General features: G+C 42.3%; 1 protein-coding gene across 3 annotated transcripts in view; it reads right to left on the bottom strand.

Annotated features, from left to right (window-relative positions):
* The window catches only part of asah2 (N-acylsphingosine amidohydrolase 2), a 206,219-nt gene that overhangs the window by 134,357 nt on the left and 48,820 nt on the right, over nucleotides 1-23,042 (bottom strand). For all 3 annotated transcript variants that reach the window (XM_068002563.1, XM_068002564.1, XM_068002562.1), the window contains exons 13-21: nucleotides 20,805-20,886; nucleotides 20,498-20,613; nucleotides 19,048-19,142; nucleotides 18,478-18,517; nucleotides 15,315-15,413; nucleotides 11,750-11,845; nucleotides 9,378-9,530; nucleotides 6,535-6,594; nucleotides 3,483-3,571 (exon numbers count right to left, since the gene is read on the bottom strand). In XM_068002563.1, coding sequence (XP_067858664.1) covers nucleotides 3,483-3,571; nucleotides 6,535-6,594; nucleotides 9,378-9,530; nucleotides 11,750-11,845; nucleotides 15,315-15,413; nucleotides 18,478-18,517; nucleotides 19,048-19,142; nucleotides 20,498-20,613; nucleotides 20,805-20,886 — 830 coding nt within the window. The remainder of the gene's footprint in view (nucleotides 1-3,482; nucleotides 3,572-6,534; nucleotides 6,595-9,377; nucleotides 9,531-11,749; nucleotides 11,846-15,314; nucleotides 15,414-18,477; nucleotides 18,518-19,047; nucleotides 19,143-20,497; nucleotides 20,614-20,804; nucleotides 20,887-23,042) is intronic.

Here is a 23,042-nt window from a genome sequence, read left to right as displayed (position 1 = left end):
ATTGAAGAGAAAACTGCAGCCTACCACCACGCACCTTGCTATATACATTTTAACAGCAGCAGTAGCAAAGGTGGCAGTAGCAATTTCTCAAACTGTTGGCTTTCCCTAGGCACGGAACACCATGGACTGCACGCATGTAGCCATTTGTACAGGCTATAATTCTATGGCATACTGAAAAGGAAAGGATATTATTCCATCAATGTGCAAATGGCATGTGACCACCTCCAGAAAATCATGCAGAGCTTCTAGGGAGCACCCATGATGTTTGCATCCTGAGGGAATCAAATATGACACTGTTCTTTGAAGAAGGACAGGCTGTTGGCTGGTTCCTCATAGCTGCAGCCACTGGTGATGACACCTCCGCACAATCGCTGTACCCCAAGGCACATGGGAACTTGAGGGTTCAATGAGCAGGCATTTGAAGTGCTAAAGCAACACTTTAATTCTTGGATCAGTCATGGAGAGCTTTACAGTATCTTATCTCCCTTTTAAACACCTCAATTGATTTTTGCACTCTTGGCTGTCAGGGGCATTGTATTACATATTCTCACAGCCCTTTCTGAAAATTGCTTTTTGACTTCTCTTTTTACCGCTTTGTCCAAATTTTAAGATTGCGATATAGAAATGAGTCTGGGTCGTTCACATCTCATGAATTTGGCCAGGTGATATGTGGGAGTGAAGAAAGACTTTTAGAAAATGCATTGGGATAGGGATGGGCAAGTCAGATATTTCCCCCAATGCTAGTGCAGGCTGGTTCACTGAGGGAAGGCTAACCCTTGTATCTGAACTTCTCCATACAGACAACAGAGTTCCAGGTGACAGCAATATCTGGGAAGAAATATCCAAAGCCTGGAGAAGCAGTCTGTTAAACCTCGCTGCTGATATCCTGTGCGGATATTTTGGATTGATGCAGAATATCAAAGTATGACTGCAATGGCTCAAATGTGTCAGCACTAAACTGGCAGTCTGGCCGAAGCTCTTGTGGTGTTACTCGAGCTATTTTGTCGAGGACGGGTAGCCAGGTCACATCTTGCCAACACAACCGAGTACAGATTCTAACATGGAGCAGAGCTGCTGGGGATTGGAGGCAGCATTCCTAAAAGAGTGATTGATGGCATGAGGCAGGCGTCTGATGCTATGATAATAAATACATTGTTTTGTTAGTGATACAATATCCCATTTTGAATCCCCAAATTAGTCACAGGTTCAAAGCACAAGTCACCGGCTTATATCGAAGACTACTTCCAATTAAAGTAAATCATTCATGATCTTTTAAGCAAAGCTGCTAATATCAGAAGTTGCAGGTGACTTGTCTCAGTGTCTGACTTGAGATACAAAATTTTCTTTTTTTTACAGACATACTCGAGAAACTATTTTGCATCAATTCCCGTTTTGGAAGTTATCAACGAACAAAACAATATTTATTTGATTTTAACTCTAGATTATTGTTCATATACAATCCCTTGTGCAGAGTTATCATGGAATGAAACTGGAAGAAACTCTTCACTTAGGATCTTCTATTTAATCTTGCCAGAGACATAAAAAGCTCTTGTGAGCAGAGCTCAGCAATAATATGAAAAGCAACCCTTATGTATTCAGAAATTACTGTGAGATCAGGTATGTAAACAGTGATCTTGCAAAAGTATCCCTTTACATTCTCTGGTGAGATCACAGCTGTACCCTGTCACTAAGTTACCCGTCACTCATTGTCACTTTCCTAACTATTTCACACTCACTCATTCAGCCTGTCAATTTAAACACGCAGATTTGCAGGGAACCAGCTATTCAAACATACGAATGAACCCAACATTAGGACGTGACATGATCAAACTCTCCTATCTTCACCCTTACAAAGACATGCCTGTCTCCTGTGGGGACATTAGAGCTGAACAGCTTTCTGTAATAATGTTACGCATTCAATTTTCTACAATGCAAGTCTGCCTTTAACTAGAACATTCTTTTCCTGACACAACATCAGCATTAGCCTCACGAAATTAGTAATTTCTCACCGCAGCAGCTTGATTAAGTTGAATGGAAACATAAACTAATGATTTTGACAAATGACCTTTCAGCTTAGCAACAGTGACAAGTAGCTTGGGATGTCCTTGAAAGCCCGAAGAGCACAAAGCACGGTAACTTCAGATCCCGGCTTCTAGTCAGGTCAAGAAATTCCATCCCAGAACTGCCTGTCACTTCAACTCCCCCAATGTGGGTGATCTAATTTATGTGGGGGGGGGGGGTGAGGGGGAGGGGTTGTACCCTACTAATTGAAGCACATATTAGATTAGAAAGGCCCTCCTGGCTAACATGAAAAAACCCATAGGACCTGACTTGTGCCACTTAAACCACACCATCATGTCCGGTGATGAAGGACAGGGCAGACAGCGATTGCGAGGGAGCCTGAACTTCTGGACAACAGGAAGGAGGGAGTACATGGGGAAAAGCAGAACATTGTGAGATGGAAGAATACACTTGCGTTTTTATTGGGCCTTATCACTTCAAGATATTCCAAAAAGATTCACGATGATTCATAGGGTTGTTGCCTTTTATGGAGGCTGTGGGTGGAATTATGATGTTGGTTTTGCTGATGGTGCAGACTCATTGCAAACTTTAGTAACCTTAATAATCAACACCTCCTCGTCAAAGGGGACGCGGAAGTGAGCAGAAAAATTGATCCATGCTTAAAACAACAATCGGACTCGGTGTCCGGTTCACATTTTAAACATTTCTGGGTAGCCAACTTAAAAAAATAATTCAAACCGCCTGATCCAAAAGCAGACAGATAGCAACCATGGCTCTTCTTCGGCATTGTGGGAGACTCATGGCTACTTATTAACAGCAACTCGCATTTATACAGCATGTTTAACAAAGAAAAACATCCCAAGGCTCTTCACGGAGGCACATCGGAAACTAATGGACGCCGAGCCAAAGAAGATATTGGGAGGAGTGACCAAAGGCTTGGTCAAAGATGTAGGCTTTAAGGGGGATCTTAAAGAAGGAGAGGGAGTGGAGAGGAAGAGGGACTGAGGGACTGAGGCACGGAATTCCAGAACATGGGGCCGAGCTAACCGAAATATTCACACCAAGGCTGTTAATTCATTTTATACACTGAATGTTCAAAATTTTTTCAAACATCTAAATACTGCAATTTCAAATAATCGAGACATTGGAAAGTGTGGAGGAAATCTTTAATTAATCTGAGCCACTACAAATTCAAACAACACCTTGAGGCACCTGTAGATTGAGATTTATCCCCTGGGCTGCAGGAAGTGGAATATTGAAGCAGATAATGTGACAGCCAAACATTACATGCAATATAGGAGAGTTAAAAATGTTAACCTCATTACATTTAACGGTTTTGTTTGAATTAAGGCACATTGAATTAATGGGGAAAGTTGGATATTCAACGAAAATATCTTGTTTAGATTTAATTCTAATGACAGCCTTGCTGCAGCCAATGACAACTAATAAAGGGGACCTACCTGGTCTCCCAGGAAGCATCATTGTACGTCACAATCCAATTGCCAGTAGCATTCTCATACTTTTCTACGGTCAGAAATGTTCCATCAGCCTAAAACAGATTCAGTATTACACAAATATGAAAAAATAGTCAGGCCAAGTTATTGATGCACTTGTCTGAATTGATGAATGTTGTTTCCACTTGTGTGAAAGTCCAAATCTAGGGGTCAGAAATATAAGATAGTCACTAATGATGGACGTGCTCTCCAAAATGGGGTTTGGGGAGGGAATCGCAATTGGATCCAACTGCTCTACACAGACATCAGTAGCGCAGTTTCAATCAACGGGTGGGAATCAGAAAGCTTTCCGATCAAATCTGGAGTCAGGCAGGGCTGTCCTCTCTCCTCCATCTTGTTCGTGTGTTGCATCGAAACCTTTGCCGAGTCGATCAGGAGGGATGCGGGCATAAGAGGGGTGACGATCCCAGGCAGCGGAGGCACTCAGGTCAAGGCCTCCCTGTACATGGACAACGGCGCCGTCTTTTGCTCGGATCAGCTGTCGGTCCGCAGATTGATGAGCATCTGCGACCAGTTCAAACTGGCCTCGGGGGCCAGGGTAAATCGTAGCAAGAGCGAGGCCATGTTCTTTGGGAACTGGACCGACCGATCCTTTGTCCCCTTCACTGTCAGGTCGGATTACCTGAAGGTGCTGGGGATCTGGTTCTGGGGGGGCCGGGGCATGCACCAAAAACTGGGAGGAGCGTATTGCCAAGGTGAAGCAGAAACTGGGACTGTGGGATCGACGATCCCTCTCGATCGTGGGCAAGAGCCTGGTCATCAAGTGCGAGGTGCTCTCGGTGTTGCTGTACGTGGTGCAGGTCTGGCCCATACCTCGCTCCTATGCCACGACAGTCACCTGAGCCATCTTCCACTTTATCTGGAGATCAAAAATGGACCGTGTCTGCAGGGACACGATGTACAAATCTCCAGAGACAGGGGGGAAAGGCGTGCCCAACGTGGCCCTCATCCTGATGGCCACCTTTGTGCGGCTGCATCAAGCTGTGCATAGAAACTCGGTACGCAAACACAAAGTGTCACTACGTGCTGAGGTTCTACCTGTCCCTGGTGTTGGGAAGGATAGGTCTGGCCACGCTGCCCCTTGGGCAGAATGTAAAATTCAAATTAATGTAATGTACCTGTAATGAATCTGTAATGAATCACCTGTATTGATTGTGATGCAATGAGGCACCCTAGAGTGTCATGAACTGTAATTATGTATAATGTGTTCATTGAACTGTACTTGATGTAACTTGCAAATTGTATAATTTGTATTATGTACGTTTGGAATGAGCTATGACAACTGTATTGTATGTATTGCTGCAAATTTTATGAATAAAGTATATTTTTTGAAAAAAAAATAAATCCAATAAAGAATTCAGGTGAAACTTCTTTACCCAGAGAGTGGTTAGAATGTGGAACTTGTTACCACATGAAATAGTTGAGGCGAATGCATTTAAGGGGAAGTTAGGTAAGTGCACGAGGGAGAAAGGAATAGAAGGATATACTGATAGGGTTCGATGAAGCAAATAGAGTGGGAGGAAGCTTGTGTGGAGCATAAACATGGCATAGACTAGTTGGGCCGAATGGCCTATTTCCATGTTGTAAATTCTATGTAATTCTATGATTAACCAGTTTAAAAGCTAAACTGAATGACAATGGAATCTCGATTATTCGTGTTCCCATTCCTGATTATGTGCAAGAACTTTTCTCCCGCTGACAAAGTCCGTTTGTCCTACAACAGATGGAGTCCAGGTCCCAGACCTGCTGCAGAACAGAACGAGCTGACCCATAAATGCTCCCCCAACACGGACCATGGGCCTCCCGTTAGAAAGGTGAATGCTGTAGGCAGTATGCGCTGATCTACAGGTGATCTCACCTACAGCCTCTAAAGCACCAATCTCATTGGGATCACTGAATCAATACAGAGACTGCCTTCTCACACGTGCTCCTCAGCAGTTATGTGGCAGGTCCAGAGGTTGGATTGTGGGCAGGTGTCGAGGGGGAGCTGCCAGCTTTAAGAGGATTTAGTGATTCTGGTGATACTGCTGCTGGTCAGACTCCATCTGCATGTATTCCATCTGCATGGAGTCTACTCAAAGTAAGGGGAGGGCCTTACCTCACAAAATTCTCAAGAGGACAGAGCACCCCACCCCCTCCCCTCTCCTCCCCCATTGAGGACAAACCAATTAAATGAGCCAGCACAGCCCCAATCAGAATATCAGGGCTTACAAGTCTTTCTGGATACTTAATCTCACTTATCATCTTGTAAATATTTTCTTGGTCTTGCATCCCCTTCTCATACCCACTTGACAAATTAGTTTCATTAAGGAAGTAGTGAAAACAAGAATGGAAAATCTCTTGTGTAGATTTTTAATATTAAACCGAAAGATGGTGATAAAACCAGAATATAAACTGATGTGGGGTTTTCTAAAAGCAAAGTCATAACAATCCCAGGACTGTAAGAGACTGTTTCGCTCTTACGTGTTAAAGTCCGAGTATAATGATTCATTTTATATTTAGTCATCAGTGAATGCACAAGATCCCACTATACCATTGAAGTCAATGGGAGGGAAATTTGGTCGGGTAATTCACTAATGCCCATTTTACAATATCGCCCATAGTTAAAATTACCCTCAAAGAGTGACCAATATATGGAGTGGACTCCCAAATAGATTAATGGAGGTGCAATCATTTAACAAATGCAGTGGGGGGGAATGTAGGGACTTACTGGATGAATGAACTAAGATGGGCTGAATGGTCTTTCATCTATATGTTTTTTGAGATCTTATGAATATCTAAATATAAAAATCATCCACCATCAGTGCAGTGACACCAGATCCTTAAAAGCTGTACATACTGGTTAAAACCTACCTATGGTTTAAGGAGCAAAGCAAGACTATGACCGTGAAATATAGCGCACCTTCTGTAAACAACCCCCAAAGCCTGCTGCTTATTTCAAGAAGCTATTAATATTGTAGCATATCCCTCCTCATGAGTATTTGAAAGAGTGACTTACCATAGAAGTAACTGAGTTCCTGGGATTAGCACTCACAAACGTCACTTCTGCCACATCTCCCTACAACAAATGTAAACACGTGATCAGATGTGTTTTACATTGATCCAGGTTAATCCTTCACTGTATCAAAATCAAGTATGGAATTTCACTAATTCTGAAGCTAAAAGGTTTAACATATTTTGGTGTGTAAACACATTTACTGCAGAGTACCAAGAACTGTAACAATGGAAATTACAAAGATTTGTCTACCTTTAGGCTGGTATGACATTCAAATTAATGTTAATTATTTTGTTAATTCCATGGTCACCACTTGGGCCTTTCTAGGGTCCAATCCCCAAACAATAAGCCTGTCTCAGTAATCGATAAACACGTCAAAATCACAACAACAACTTGCATTTATATAGCACCTTTAACGTAGTAAAATGGCCCAAGGCGCTTCTCAGAACTATTATCAGTCAAAATTTGACCACGAGTCACATAAGGAGATATCAGGACAGGTGACCAGAGGCAGGTTTTAAGGATCATCTAAAAGGAGGAGAGAGATAGAGAGGCGGAGGGGTTTAGGGAGGGAATTCCAGAACTTAGTGCCTAGGCAGCTGAAGGCACGGCCGTCAATGATGGGGCGACTGAAATCGGAGCTGCGCAAGAAGCCAGGATTGGAGGAGTGCAGAGAGCTCGAAGGGTTTAGGACTGGAGGAGGTTAGAGAGATAGGGAGGGGCGAGTTCATGGAGAGATTTGGACACAAGGATGAGGATTTTATGTTCGAGGCATTGCCGGATCAGGAGCAAATGTCGGTCAATACGCACATTGGGTGAACGGGACTTGGTGCAAGTTAGGATACGAGCAGCAGAGTTTTCGATGAGCTGAAGTTTATGGAGGGTGGAAGGTGGGAGGCCAGCCAGGACAGCATTGGAATAGTTGAGTCTGGAGGTGACAAAGGCATGAATGAACAAGAACACAAGCATTGTGTTCCAAGGTCTCTGGTCCCAGGCACTCAGCAGATGTTGTCTGGCACAGGCCATTCCCTTGGGTTGTGAACTATAGGAAATAAAAACTGAGACAGAAACACTCACTGACAGTCAGGTTTTTAAAACAGAAAGCTGCAAGGACAAGCTTTCATCAGGCTCAGATGGAGTATGCAGGAGGTAAATAGGAGTAATTTTATTTAAGTCAGGCAAAATGATCCACTGATATAAGGAAGTGTAGCATGTTCATTATTTTGTATTATTACCTGAAGACAAGTTGTACTGATTGAATTAAGTGAGTCTGATCATAACTGTTGCTCTGCATGTTCATTTGCTGTGAAATAAAGCATCTTAAAGATTTGTATCTGACCTCATCTTACCAAGTGTTTTCTCAGTCCGCCTTCAAAAAGATTGGAGAGGTGAATGGGAGCACGTGTGAAAGGCACAAATATCCAATTCAGATCACAAGGTGATACCATTTTTATACCCAATTTATGCTATTGTATAATGAGCAGTATGGGCATGTCCCCAAGGGTAAGTCACTCAGGCCACTTACGGGAATGATCAGCACGGCTGAGTCCGAGAGAATATCTAAGGCAAAACCCTAAGCTTGTAAAGATAGGTTTTAGACCCACTTGGCTAATCCCCAATCTCTGCTCAGATGCTTCTCTACAAGGAGGGGAAATGAAAATGCCTGTCACCCCAAACTGCTTTCATGGTCCTTGTAAAGATCAGCTCAAGAGCAGCAGTAGTCAAGGCCTGGCAACAGGTCTACTGCCTTGGTTTGGGTCTCCTAACTGGGATTTAAACATTCTAATGTTGCAACCGTCAGAGCTCTCGATCTCCATCAAATTTCTGACACCAGTATATTTGGAGTGATGGAAGGAGAAAAATAAAATTACAAAATGAAAAGTAGCCAGTCTGCTTTTTAAAAAAATTAAATTTGGGTTGAAATACCATGATAAATCTGTCTTTAATTATTCTGTTAAATTCACAAGCCAATTCTTAAAAAGCATTTTGTGTACTTAAAATGTGCACAACTATTCAAATGTTCAACCAAATCTTCTGCTGTTTGATATAGCTTGTTTCTGTAAATTGACTAAATGCCCCATGAATTGTAACTTTTTGAATTTTACAATAAATTTTGAACCAAATATAGTTAAAATAAATCAGTACAAAATAAAGGCAGGAATCAAAGCTCAGACCTAATCTGTTCCTTTGAATGTGACGTTTGGGTTGACTGCATTGCTCCCAGACTCTGATGAGGAGTGTCAGAGATGGCATGCTGTAAAAACTTAGTTGAGGTTTAAACATGGCCGGCATTCATGAAATCTTTAAAAACAAAATTCTGGCAGCTCCCTGATTGTGTGATGGGTAAATGCACTGCCTGACATGTTACTACGATGTACTGGATGTTGGCCTCCATATTCCTGGGGTAGAAAGGTAAAACAACCATGGTTACCCTTGCTTCAGTGACCCTTGCTGGTATTGCACACGTGTGATTGTCTGCAGGAGAGAGGTTCAAGCTCAGCTGTGATTTCCCCTCATGGTTAACTAGCTAAACTCCACTGTCCGGACAGAAACATGAAGAATGGTTGAGATACCAGGTGGCTATTGGTGTTTATGGAACTGTTCCCCAACTTCAGCTACTGACTTAAAGAAAGGCAGTATAGGAAGAAAATCAAGAGGAAAATTAGAGAGGGAGAGGAAAACTGTGTTCTGAGCATGAATAGCTAAAATTTGTATATTATAGAGAATAGCTGAGTATCCATCATCAATAATTTCAAGGATGGATCAATTCATAAATCCCCCTAATTTGCATTGGAAAAAAGAGGTCATGTATAAAACAGAAAACATGAATAATATGTTTTGCTTACCAGTCTGTATGATCTTTGTACATCTATTACTACGTCACCAAATGCTGTATTGTTTGGCTTTTTATCAACAGGATTATCGAACAGTAATGGGATCAACTTCTTATCAGAAAAATTGGGTGGTTCAGGACCTTTAGGCAACTGATCAACAGAATTCTAGAACATCAGAAAATAGTTAGAGGTTATAACAAGTATTTTAATGGCTCAGAAATCAAATAGGAAAGATGAAGGGTATGATTATGAAACTATCTTAGAAAACTGGATAAAGCACTGTAGTACTCGAATCAAAATATCATCCACGAGCTTAGAACCTGGTTCAGGATAAAGCAATCAAAACCAAATTCACGTCTCAATGTTCTAGCAATGTTTCCCAAAACCAGGGACTACAACTGTTAAATAGTATTTATACAGTGTCAACTGGAGCAGGCTACAAGGCTGTCTGATCAACTCTGATTCAAATTGTGTTTTGTGAATCAGTAACCAGCGCATTGCACTGTCAGATGATTTTAGATGGAAGAGATTCTGAAAACGTATTAATCAGTCGTGAAGTGAGAAGCTAAAAAATTAAGCAAAACAAAAACAAATGTTGGTTTAACCTAAGTGTGGGCTACGTGAAGCTGTTAAATATAATGCTCTGTACTTGAGAATTCTTCATCAGTAATTGCAAGATTGGATCAATGCACAATTCCTCCTACTTTCCACTGGGAAAAAAAAACCTTTGTTCAAGCAGGAAAATGCTTTCTAAAAATTGATGTCCCAGTTGCATTTCATCTAGTTTGTGCTAAATATTCTGTGGACTGAAAACAGCAAGCAAATTCCATTGAGCAACAACTTTTTGTCTTTTTCAAGTTATTACACAAAGTCTAACACATTGTAAGACAAAGTGACTACTGTATTATATTAACCAATGATATGGATTATACTCAAGACTTTTTTTTATAAGAATAAACAAAATCTAAGAACTGCACACTCTGCTCTCCTCAATCTGGTATCTCAAACATAAAGTTAGTGTATCTAACTGTGATCTTTACCACTGGGTACAATAATGGCACTAAATATGGTCATGATGTGGAGATGCCAGTGATGGACTGGGGTGGACAAATGTAAGGAGTCTTACAACACCAGATTATAGTCCAACAGCTTTATTTGGAATCACAAGCTTTCAAAATTTTCCTCCTTCGTCAGGTGAGTGTAGGATTCCGTCAATGCACAGCATAAATAGTCAGAGAACAATGCCTGGTGATTACAGATAATCATTCCACCTGCCCGTTATCACACCTCGGCAGAGAGATAATCAAAGCAATCAAAGGAGTGGATGGTGTTCAGACAGAGAAACATTACATCCCAGACTACTGAATACACAAGCGGTCAGAACACAAAGACAGAGACAGAGAGAGAGAGAGAGAGACACACACACAGAGAATGACCAGTTGTATTAAAAACAGATAACTTTTTTTTGCTGGTGAGGTTACATGTAGCGTGACATGAGCCCAAGATCCCGGTTGAGGCCATCCTCATGGGTGCGGAACTTGGCTATCGATTTCTGCTCGACGATTTTGTGATGTCGTGTGACACATCGCAAAATCGTCGAGCAGAAATCGATAGCCAAGTTCCGCACCCATGAGGATGGCCTCAACCGGGATCTTGGGCTCATGTCACGCTACATGTAACCTCACCAGCAAAAAAAAGTTATCTGTTTTTAATACAACTGGTCATTCTCTGTGTGTGTCTCTCTCTCTCTCTCTCTCTGTCTTTGTGTTCTGACCGCTTGTGTATTCAGTAGTCTGGGATGTAATGTTTCTCTGTCTGAACACCATCCACTCCTTTGATTGCTTTGATTATCTCTCTGCCGAGGTGTGATAACGGGCAGTTGGAATGATTATCTGTAATCACCAGGCATTGTTCTCTGACTATTTATGCTGTGCATGGACGGAATCCTACACTCACCTGACGAAGGAGGAAAGCTCCGAAAGCTTGTGATTTCAAATAAAGCTGTTGGACTATAACCTGGTGTTGTAAGACTCCTTACTAAATATGGTCACTAGGTTTAGACAAAAGCAGTTCTTCACAAGCAACCAACCAATAGTGGAATTATAATGGATATATATTAACTACTGTAAATTGACCGGAGATTTATATTATAGCTTTAGTTGTGTGATGATTAATATATACAATAGAAAATAAAATTATTGAAACAGGTTGCGTTTATTAGTTACAATTCCAATTATTAATCTTCATGGAAATTGTGCTCTGAAATTCAGATACTAATCTGTGTTTACTCCAACCACTGACTGACCATCTTATATCATCATGGATTAGCTTAGTATGTTCTAATTAGTTTTTAAAATGAAAAATAATAAGCATCTATTGCCCACCTCTGCTATGGCCTTAGCCAGACTTTTAAACTGTTGGATGTAGGCTGAGAGAGAGTGAGGACCATATATTGTTGACGCTGCCTCATAGCGTTGAACCTGAATAAGAATTAAATAGCAATTAATTATCTGATTGTGTAGAACTTTTAAAATAAGTTGCAATTTTCTTTTTTACTAAGTGCAGGCAACACGTGTAGGCCGAGAGATTGATCCCTGCGCCAGAACGGGTGGGCCCGATATCTACCCGATGTTGGACCTCAGACCTCATTTACATGAGACTGGCGGGCTGCAGACACCTGCTGGGCATCCCCAGGCAGCTCGCCGACCCAGCGCCAGCTCAGTTCAGGGCAGCCCAATTTTCCAAAGGGGGCCTCAAACAGGGGTTAAGCCCCCTATTTGCATATGCAAAGGGATCAACGCCTGTTTCAGATGCTGGCCCTGGACGCCTCTTTTTCTGCCTTTACTAATATGGCAGCTGGTGCTCTTCTGGCACATAATGACCGTCATATTGGATGCTAAGGCGCCTGTTTTGCAACTGAATAAACAGGCATGGCGCCATCGAATATTTAGGCCGCAATCTCATCTGCAACATGAACAAAAATCTGTTTTAATATCTCACAATGAAAGTGTTGCACTTGGAATTTATTGCGTCTGTCTTTAGATTACCCCCTATTCTCAATTCCACTGGTGATATCATGGCTCAAATCTCTGCTCTACTCCAGTGATTCATATCCAATGGAGTGATGCAAGGGTGGAGAAACATCATTTGAGCAATAAAATTTGAAGTGTTGATTGAGGATTTTGAACTTTTGAACACTGAATTCTAATAAGGGACACAATGGCTGTCAGCTAGGCCCGTGATTTGCTGTTAAACTTTGATCAGAGTCCGAGCAATCTGATTGAAATTTTTAAAAATCACATTCTACATTTTAGTCTCCATCCATTGGTCACACAGCAGAAAGAGTGAGGTCAGATCAACTAATGACATCAGTCTAAGATCTCGAGGACTACAGGACTGGGCCTAAAAGCTGAAATCCTAGCCTCCATGTACACGTTGTGAAATTTGCCAGTTTCCGGCTAGACCACTAGATGGAGCACTGTACTAAAGCAAAGCTCTCCAGCACCCCGTTTTGGAGGTTAACGATATGAAGGAGGGGACATTGAGGAAAACGGGTGAGATGACTGACATGATGCAGGAGCACACTTTGGTTGAAGAATCTCAGCCCCATTAAGTTTCACTGTTGATGGCATTTAAAAGATTTGAGCAAAAGCAACCCTTAAGACTTTGATGAGTGACATAGTAAATTGTAAAATTACAATACCTATTAACTGAATTGACAGGATTTTAGTTGAATAATGTGGCCAATTTCACTCTGAAAAGCAAAAAGCATCATCCTCTAAATGGATTCGCAGTTAGAATCACTCTTTTTTGATATAAACCTTAGTCCCATTTCCCCAGAGTTGACAGCTCAGTCAGAGTGGGATTCATGAAAAAGTCCACAGCCTAAGTTATCCTTTCTCCCTACTGCGAAAAAGAAAGCTCCAGGAATTAGTGAGGAATCCAAACAGGAAAAAAATCCATTTCGAAAATCCATTTTGCAGGGATCCTGTTCGTAATTTAACAGCTGCATCTTTAAAGTAAACACTGACCTAAGTGCACTGACAGCCAATGACCGGTTCACAAAGAGTTTATTGAAGCCATTATTCCCTAATGTCCGGAGTACATTACAGGATATCATACAACTACATCAACATTCCTTCGACAACTCTTCGAACGCTAACGAACATGGAAAGGACAGGCGCCTAAATCAGGCAACAGAAACTAGTCAATGGAAATAAAGTCCATTTCAAAACAATAAGATCAAGGCAAGTCGCTCATAGACTGATCGCTCTGTCACATGATATCACTGCATCACCTCCAACTGCTGTTACTTCACTTCATTTGTTGTAACTTTTTAGAACATTTAATATTTGTGTATAACCATGGTATAAACAGACATATGCTGGGGATGCTTCTCCAAGTAGTCCTGACATCATGCTATACACCCGCACACAATCTGTATTCATACAATCTTCAGGTTTTTAAAACCCAAGCTTGGTATTACCTATTCACTACTTATTGATTTACCTTGCCTTCTCTGAATGATGCCTTACACAATGAGCCTTCGCCCCTCACCTTGGTTTTTCTCTCCCTATCTCTGTAATCTCCTCCAGCCCGACAATCCTCTGAGATCTCTGTGTTCCTCTAATGTTGCCCACTTGTGCATCACCATTCCCTTCACCCCACCGTTGGTGGTTGTGCCTTGTGCCTCGACCCTAAACATCTTTAACTCCCTCCCTAAACCTCTCCGCCTCCCTCTCCTCCTTTTAAGACCCTCCTTAAAACCTATCTCTTTGACTAAACTTTTAGTCACCCTTCTCTTATTATTCTTTGGCTTGGTCTTGATTTTTGTCTGATCATGCTTCTGTGAAGCGCCTTGGGACATTATTCTACGTTAAAAGGTGTTATATAAATGCAAGTAGTTGTTCTCAATTTTTTTTTAAAAGAAGCTTAATTGACCTAACTTTGAGACCCATCCCCTTTCAACTCCATTGTGTTTCATAAACAAAGATGACGGATAATACGGTTTCTGATACTGGGTTATCCAAATTAATTTCAACCTGCAATGGTTTAGTCAGACATGCAAAAGGACTGGAAAAGATTATCCTGTCCATTAACCACTCCCCTCCAAATCTAGACATGTTGTAGCCAAGTACACTGCTGACTCAACCCGCCACCTGCCAGCAGCCCCCGCCCCCGCCCCCCCCCCCCCCTCCCAATCAGACAGTCTGCTGGGAGAGGCAAAATCACGTCTTATGGGTATAAAAATGGGCGCAACAAGAGCCAGTTTCAGGGACTAACGTCCTGCGCCCCAAGGATACCTGAAAGATGTCCGATCCGATATTGGGTTGGGCCATTTTTCAGGGTGTCTGCCTAAAACAAGCGTTGATCCCTTATATTAATGGCAGGGGCGTGACGTCTTTGTTGGGACCCCTCTGGGAAATGCGGTGCCCTGAGTGGAGTAAACACCGGGCCTGCTCCCCTCACGTTTTGCTGGTGTGGACATGGCCTAGCAAGCGTCCACCACCAAAAAAGAAAACAAAACTATTTTTCTTTTTAAATTTTGCTGTGGAACCAGGAGGAGCAGGAGTGTTCCTCCCAGCTCCACAGCACTCCTGAGGGGCTGCTGCCAGCCACGATCAGCTCCCTCCCACTGTCCTCCTCGATCCCCCTCCCGCTGTCGGCAAGGCAGGAGGCCCGAAATTCGATTCTGCAGAAGGGTGAGCTGCCTGTGGAGCCTCGGGACTCTTGGTTCAGACACACATTGCAGCCAAATCGCTGCCTTTGCACCCAAAACCATGCATTTCTATCAAAGAATTTCTTTTTAAACTGAGACCAATTTAGCAAAAGCAAAATGAATCAGAAAAGTACCATTGCAGAGCTCCATCGATATGAATTAGATTTCCACAAGCAAAACAAAATCTGTTGTTAAACCATCTTCTAAGAAGGCATGAAGTGTTTCATTACCTGGTATTCTTCATATGTAGTGATATAATGGGTATAAACATTACACAGTCCAGAAACAACGACATCAACATCCTTTAAAGACTCAGTGGATTCAAGCTCCTGGGAGGGAGAAAGTAAGACATCTATTATAAGTACTGCTCTAATTAATGCAATCGTTTTTATAATAAAATGTGGACATGAACTTCTATTAAGCCTTCTGAATAATTAATTCCCTTCCTGCTCATTCATTATTGCATTTTAAAAACAACTTCTTCCAAATTTCTAATGCTAAATATTATTGTCTTTCGACATATGTTACAAAGCCAGTAAGATTCGAGTTTTAGACAGGGAGTGTATCGAGGGAGATTTGAGTTTTAGGCAGGGAGTGTATCGAGGGAGATTTGAGTTTTAGGCAGGGAGTGTATCGAGGGAGATTCAAGTTTTAGATGGGAGTATATTGAGGGAAATTCGAGTTTTAGTCAGGGAGTATATTGAGGGAGATTCGAGTTTTAGTCAGGGAATGTATTGAGGGAGATTCGAGTTTTAGGCAGGGAGTGTATCGAGGGAGATTTGAGTTTCAGGCAGGGAGTGTATCGAGGGAGATTTGAGTTTCAGGCAGGGAGTGTATCGAGGGAGATTTGAGCTTCAGGCAGGGAGTGTATCGAGGGAGATTTGAGTTTCAGGCAGGGAGTGTATCGAGGGAGATTCAAGTTTTAGATAGGGAGTGTATTGAGCGAGATTCAAGTTTTAGATGGGAGTGTATTGGGGGAGATTCAAGTTTTAGACAGGGAGTGCATTGAGGGAGATTCAAGTTTTAGTCAGGGAGTGTATTGAGGGAGATTCGAGTTTTAGATGGGAGTGTATTGAGGGAGATTCGAGTTTTAGATAGGAGTGCATTGAGGGAGATTCGAGTTTTAGATGGGAGTGTATTGAGCGAGATTCGAGTTTTAGATGGGAGTGTATTGAGGGAGATTCGAGTTTTAGATGGGAGTGTATTGAGGGGGATTCGAGTTTTAGATGGGAGTGTATTGAGCGAGATTCGAGTTTTAGATGGGAGTGTATTGAGGGAGATTCGAGTTTTAGATGGGAGTGTATTGAGGGGGATTCGAGTTTTAGATGGGAGTGTATTGAGGGAGATTCAAGTTTTAGTCAGGGAGCGTATTGAGGGAGAGTCGAGTTTTAGATGGAAGTGTATTGAGGGAGATTCGAGTTTTAGTCAGGGATTGTATATTCCCAGCCTGGTTTTCAGATTTGGTATTTGGATTGTACACTAAATGCCATGCACCTTAGGTATTGGGAGTGTGGATGATTCATGAATCACAGTTAGCCCAGGGGGGAGTTGCTGATGCTTTAAGATATTTCATATTGATTGCATTTGTTAGGGAGTCAGCAGCATGGAACAGTGGCCTTGGAAAGGATGGAGGCAGGACTGAATCGGTACGAATATACTGGAAGATATCACAACCTGATCTGTTTAGGATCACTCGTTTAGCCGTTCAGAAAATCAAAAAATAAATGACTTACAACAGTCTGGAGCTGCTCCACAAACAAACTCAGTATTGAGAGAAAAGAAAGAAAGTCTTGCATTTATATAGTGCCTTCCATGACCTTGGGACGTCCCAAAGCACTTTATAGCCATTTAAGTACTTTATTCTGAAGTGTAGTCACAGTTGTAAGATTGCATTTCGATTTTATCTCTAACTGTTGCAGAATGCCTGCGTGTATCATCTATAATCTGAAATGATATACAAGCCCCACAGACTCATGCTTAAACTGAGAGAATGGGGCAGAAGCTGCTGAGGGTGGGAGAGTGGAAATTAAAATACTAAAGAAAAGGCAATATTTGCAGTGTTTGCTTCATGTACATGATTTTTTGCAAGTCTTATAATGCAGCTATATCTATAAGGAGAGTAATGACAGGGTATGGTAGCTTAATGGTTATGGTGGTGGACTAGTGTGCGTTCCAATCTCTGGCATGGCAATATGGGGGGCCGGCATCAGAAAATAACAAACTAAAATAGTTCACTGACGCCCTTCAGAGAAGGGAACCTATACCCCCACACGTGAGTTTGGTCCCATACTATGTGGATAACTCAATGCCCTTAAGGTAATAAATACTGTCCTGCTAGTGTCACATACCTTCTAAGTAATAATAAAAAAAATTGTCAACTGTAATAATTCCTAATGACTCTTTACTTATGAACTGATTTTTAATTATGTCAATATTTTGAAGGCTGTATAGGAAATTCAGCACTTAAGATTTTAAAAGGGCTGGTTATGTTTGAAATAGAAATAAATTGATAGGGTAGGACATAGTGATGCACAGTGTATTTGAGCTGCAATGGGCTGTGCTTCATAGTGACAGCATATGAGGTTCTCACACAGCAAGTTCCAGATTTCAAGCACCAAGCAGAAGCCTTTAGGGGTGTGGAATATCAGAGAGATAGAGTCACTCCAGGCCGCTCTTGCAATCCTTCTACTGGGATAAACAGAGCAGTATGGTCGGGGGGGGGGGGCCTGCACACAGGCTACCTGTCTGTCTGCCTGCCTGCCTTTATTGGGCAAGGACGGGGCTTGATGAAAACAAAGCAAGAGGGAGGAAAGATAGAAAATGTAAAACAAATAGTACTTTGGTGCGTACAAATAGTGGGCACCACAAAGATTTGATGTGCACCTCAAGTACTGCTTCATAAAATGTACGAAGCATGAGGTGAATGTATTGTTTTCTTCTTGCTGGGGTATAGTTCCACAGCCCTCCAGTACGTCAGTCACATGGCCATCATTCATGTCTAAGCCTAGATGGTGTCAGTGGACTTTTCCACCATGGAGGGCATCACAGCTGTGCCTGATCGAGCTCCCATCCTACATTCACATTGGGCACTTTCCAGCAATTATCACCGGATAGCAATTAGGAGGGAACATGGGTTAATTATTTGGTTTACTGTTACTCTGCACTTGGTTAATGTAGTGCCTTAACTGCTCCCTTGGCTGAGATTAGTTAATACAACGCAAACCGTGAATCAAGCCCTGATCTGTGTGACTTCATGTTGTACTAGATAGTGCCTTTATCCATCAGACCATCGGGGGAGCTCAACTGAAGTATTTTAGATGTATTTCTCAGCTTAATCTCCTTAGAAACACATCTGAGGTACTTGACGTAACTTGGCATAGATTAATAACTTACACGCTTCACAGCTTCTCTCAGCCTTCTTCCTGACATAGTGCTAGGGAAAAAAAATCAAAAGGGAAATTTGGAGACTTTAACAGCTCATTTTCACAAGGATAGTTAAACCCCCCAAGAGCAAACAATCAATTCAATTAATTTATTTCACTTGACAGCTGATGGGATACCTGACAGCATTTAAATCAGTGAATGCTGTGAAAATGCCACTAAGTGAGCATTATTAAAATGGACAGTATGAAAACAAACACAGGCGCATCCAGCAATCCAGTGCCACATACAAGGAGAAGGATTATGCCTTTTCTAAAATAACCACAAAGGAGACACTGGGTTGTCATTAAATAAAAAACAAACAAATGTGCCCCCTTTTTAAAGGGGCACAACTAATAAAAAAGATCATAAAGGAAAAAGGAAACTTATCAAACTAAATAATAACATGGTTCTGGAGTTGGATTACAACCCCGAGTGTACCGTTTTATCACAGTGACTACGACAAGGAATCACACAGCAGCTGATACCATTAAACTCCTTCTACTGCTGTCTAAAGCTTATAAAACTTTGGCAAAGACTCACGTGAACTCCCCTGGAACGGCTGCAATCGCCAATGTCCCAAGGGTAAGAATTTGTACATCCACAATATCCGGATGCCAAGGCAGGGGTTTTGTCATCTGAAAGGTGAGGATACAGCATTCAGTTAAAAATTAGGCTACTGTGATAAATTTTGAAGTCCATGGAAAGAAACCATCATGCATTTCAAACAATAACAGAGAGGAATTACCAAATGGAAAATCCTGGCAAGAATAATTTATTATTGAAGAGCAAGTATAGTAAAACAAACACTCTTGCTTCACCAAGGTTAAAGAATGTTCTAAGGATCTTTATGAGGGAGGGAGGAGAGAAGAGAGAGAAGCACCTTGCAATAATGAGGGTCTACTTACAGAGTGTTAAACACAAGAGGGGATTGTATTACTGACCCCTCTCGTTAATGCTAGGCATTTAAACCGAGTCATATTTCTCAACAGCTCAGTCTTTTGGAAAATCGTCTGTCATGGTCAAGGAGTGAACAAGGTATGAAAGCAGCACACTCTAAGATTACGGTTTTATAATGCTTGGATGGACTTAAAAATCAGAAAAATTAGATGATTAAATCTTGATGTAAATTTATGTCGTCAGTTAGGACCTGAGCATTCCATGGGAGCTCAGCTCGGCAACAACCCTCACCTGGAAATCTGTCAAGTTGGGAATCCCAACGGACGAAATTGATGAGGAAACCAATCGAAACTTCTTGCATCGATCTCCAACTATCTACAGGTACTTCGCACTAATGTGTCCAGTGCTTGCGATGAAGGACTGCACCATGTAAGTATTTTAGGATTGCTCCCAGAAGCTTAAAGATAGACAGAGATGAGAATTCCCAAAAGGCACTCAGGTCGATTTTTACCCCTTTGGTCCCACCAAAATCAGGGCTCCAACGAGGTGGTAAAAGTAAGGAAATCTGGTGAAAATCAGTCCCACTGGATTCCTGCTGGTTTTGGGTGGCGCTATATGCTCTGGTTGGGCCTGGGTTGGTGTGAGCTTCATTGGCATATGTAAATATAGGCGGGAAAGGGCACTGTGCCATGTTCCGGCCCCTGGGTGTACCGGATGCCACGGTCCCAGCATGCCCATGAAGACCTGGTGGGAATGAGGTCTTAGGCGAACCTGCAGGCAGGAGAGCCTTTACAAGGCCTGCACATTTTAAAGATAAATGAATCAGACCTTTTAAAAGGTCCTTCTTGCAACTTTTTTTTTGTTTTGTTTGTTGGAAATGGAAGTAGATTTTGATTGGCACAGTTATCCCTTCAAATGAATGTGAGCCAATCATCGTAGTTAGGGTTAGGGTTAGATAAGCTTGAACTTATTGTTGCCTTACAGAAATGTTTTTAGGGAGGACACCACACAGTCTAGCAATTGAGGAAAATCTTAAATGATGCATATTTTTCATTTACTCATTTATTATACTGAAAGTTAAGATTCAGCTTACTTCCCCTGTGCTGAAAAGGATTGGTTTGGGGTGGTGGCAATCCTTGGTTTCATTGGAGGGTGTTCTCAGCAGTATGTCACGGATGGCATCCCAAAATGGATCTCCGTCAACAGTTCCTATAGACACATCATCACAGTTCAAGTCAAAACCTACGGAGAGAGTCTCTGAAGAAGACATTTTGAGATAGATAGATAGATAGATATCAACAAACTATTGGATTTATTATTTTTTTTCGCAGGGGGAAATGGGGACACAAGTTTTTTTTGTTCAGCAGTTTGAAAGCTCCTGCCTTCAATACCAGACTTACCCTGTGTAAAGTTAAAGGCTCCCACTCCATCAGTTGTACCAGCAGCAAAGCTGTATCCAAGGGCAGGCTTGCACGTGCGGCCCTGGAAAATAGAATCTCCATTAATATAATTTAGGGCCTCAATATTCACTGGCCTACTGCTGCCAAAACATTGTAAAAGGCAAAACAGTTTTATTTTGGAAAGCATTAAGGTGCCTTGGGACATCTTGCTACATGCAAATTGTTATGGTAGGTCATTAAAACTGTGAGTCACCATACTTACTGCCTTTACCCACAGGGAGAGAGAGAGACAGTCAGATATCAGATTTCCAGGGATAACAGTGAAGGAGCAAGACAGCATTAAATAACAACAGACATGGTTCTGAAAAGATTAGGAGAAAATCTTGAGACTGGAAAACACAACGGGGGGAGTTTTAACCCCCAAGGGCGGGTGGGAAGGTAAAAATTGTAAAACCTGACCCCAAACCGTCTCAAAGTGGCCCACTTGTGGTTTTAACGGAGGCAAGTCGAGGGGCGGGCGACCAAGCCACTCACAGGAGGCGGGTCGGTCACTGAAATCTTTTAAGGAGGCTGTGTGCCTCCATTTTAACAGCTTTTTTATTTTTTTAACTCATGGAGGCTGGGATTCCTGGGGCTCATGATTCTCGCCACGTAAGAGGAGGCGAGAAGGGCCGGAATAATGGGTACGTGCCTTTGTTGCACTGCTTGGAGGCCAGGAGGAGCAGAAGTGTTTCATCCAAGCCCAACGATCCTGCCATGATCTGACCACCTCCGATCTATCCACGCACCCTCACTTTCCTGATGCCCCCTGATGACAGCCCCAACCCCCCCCCCCCCACAAATGACCAGCCCGAACCCTTCTATCCACAAATGACCGGCCCAACCCCCCTCCCCCAATGACCAGCCCCACCCCCGCACAATGAATGGCCCCAACCGCGCTTCTCCCACCCAACCAAATGACTGGGGGTTCTGGGGGGGGGTTCAGGCAATGACTGAGCCCGAGCCCCCCCACCCTGCAGCCTGTCAATCTGGCTGGCTGTTGCACAGGAAACCTACTGAGAAAATTTAAAAGACAGATGTCCGGGAAACCCATACTTCCGGGTTTCCCATCAATAAATCCTCCACCCACCCCCGCTCTCTTTATGGCTCTGTCAAAATCCAGGCACGGAGATCTACCTATTTCACCTTCCAGCAGTCCTAGCAGTTATATGATGTGTTTCTCTTCAAGATACCCGTCTGATCTGACCTTGCAGTTACTTGCCCCTAGGTAGGCAATTCAAAAACTATCCTCTCTCAGTGAAGTAATGCTTTCCTATGTCCTCCCTGAATCTATCCCTTTTTAACTTATACTCCTGTCTCCTCATTCTGCTATCCTATACCAAATCAAATATCTCCGCTAAATGCTTTTAAATGGAGAGAATAAAGATCCATACAATTTGCAGCCATGGAACATGATGTTAATGCAGCTTTACCTGACGTGCAAGTTCTTTAAATTTGGGAACGTTCTGTACTTTTGGAACAAAGGCTGCCAAAGCTAAATTATTTTAATAGGATTAAGAGGCATAACTAGAAACCATGCAGCGCTCAGTGTAAAAAGGAACAAAGAGGAATAAACATTGGCCACCGGGGAGAACTCCCCTGCCCCTTATCGAAATAATGACATGGAATCTTTTACGTCCACCTGAGAGAACAGACGGGGCCTCAGTTTAACGTCTCATCCGAAAGAAGGCACCTCCTACAGTGCAGCACTCCCTCAGTACTGCGCTGGAGTGTCAGCCTGGATTATGTGCTCAAGTCTCTGGAGTGGGTTTTGAACCTACAACCTTCTGACTCCAACCTTCTGCTACCAATTGAGCCACAGCTGACATCTCAGCATGAGTTGTAGGGAAAAATCTTTGAATTATTGGAGATCTAGTGGGTGAACACTAGAAAAAGTTTTTAATGTAGGACTTTTGAAAATGGAATAGCAGTGCCAGAGAAAACAGAAAATTTTGCACTTTCGTTTTTTGGCAGAGAACAAGAATTAAAGAAATGAGAGGACCAAACCTCCTCTGTATGCAGGGGAGGAAGATTGGACAGAGGACTGTCCTATTGGGTCCAGGCCACCTGACACCACTTCTGATATTTTCCACAGGAAGTGACTTCGGGTATATTATAATAGGACTGATATTATTATAAGACTCATTTCCCATCATTTGTACCATTACCATCGCTGGGCTTGAGGGACAAAAAAAAACT

Source organism: Heptranchias perlo, chromosome 21 (assembly GCF_035084215.1).
Source record: "Heptranchias perlo isolate sHepPer1 chromosome 21, sHepPer1.hap1, whole genome shotgun sequence".
Taxonomy (NCBI): domain Eukaryota; kingdom Metazoa; phylum Chordata; class Chondrichthyes; order Hexanchiformes; family Hexanchidae; genus Heptranchias; species Heptranchias perlo.
The sequence above is the reverse complement of the archived record's forward strand: the minus strand, read 5'-3'. Positions and strand labels throughout refer to the sequence as shown.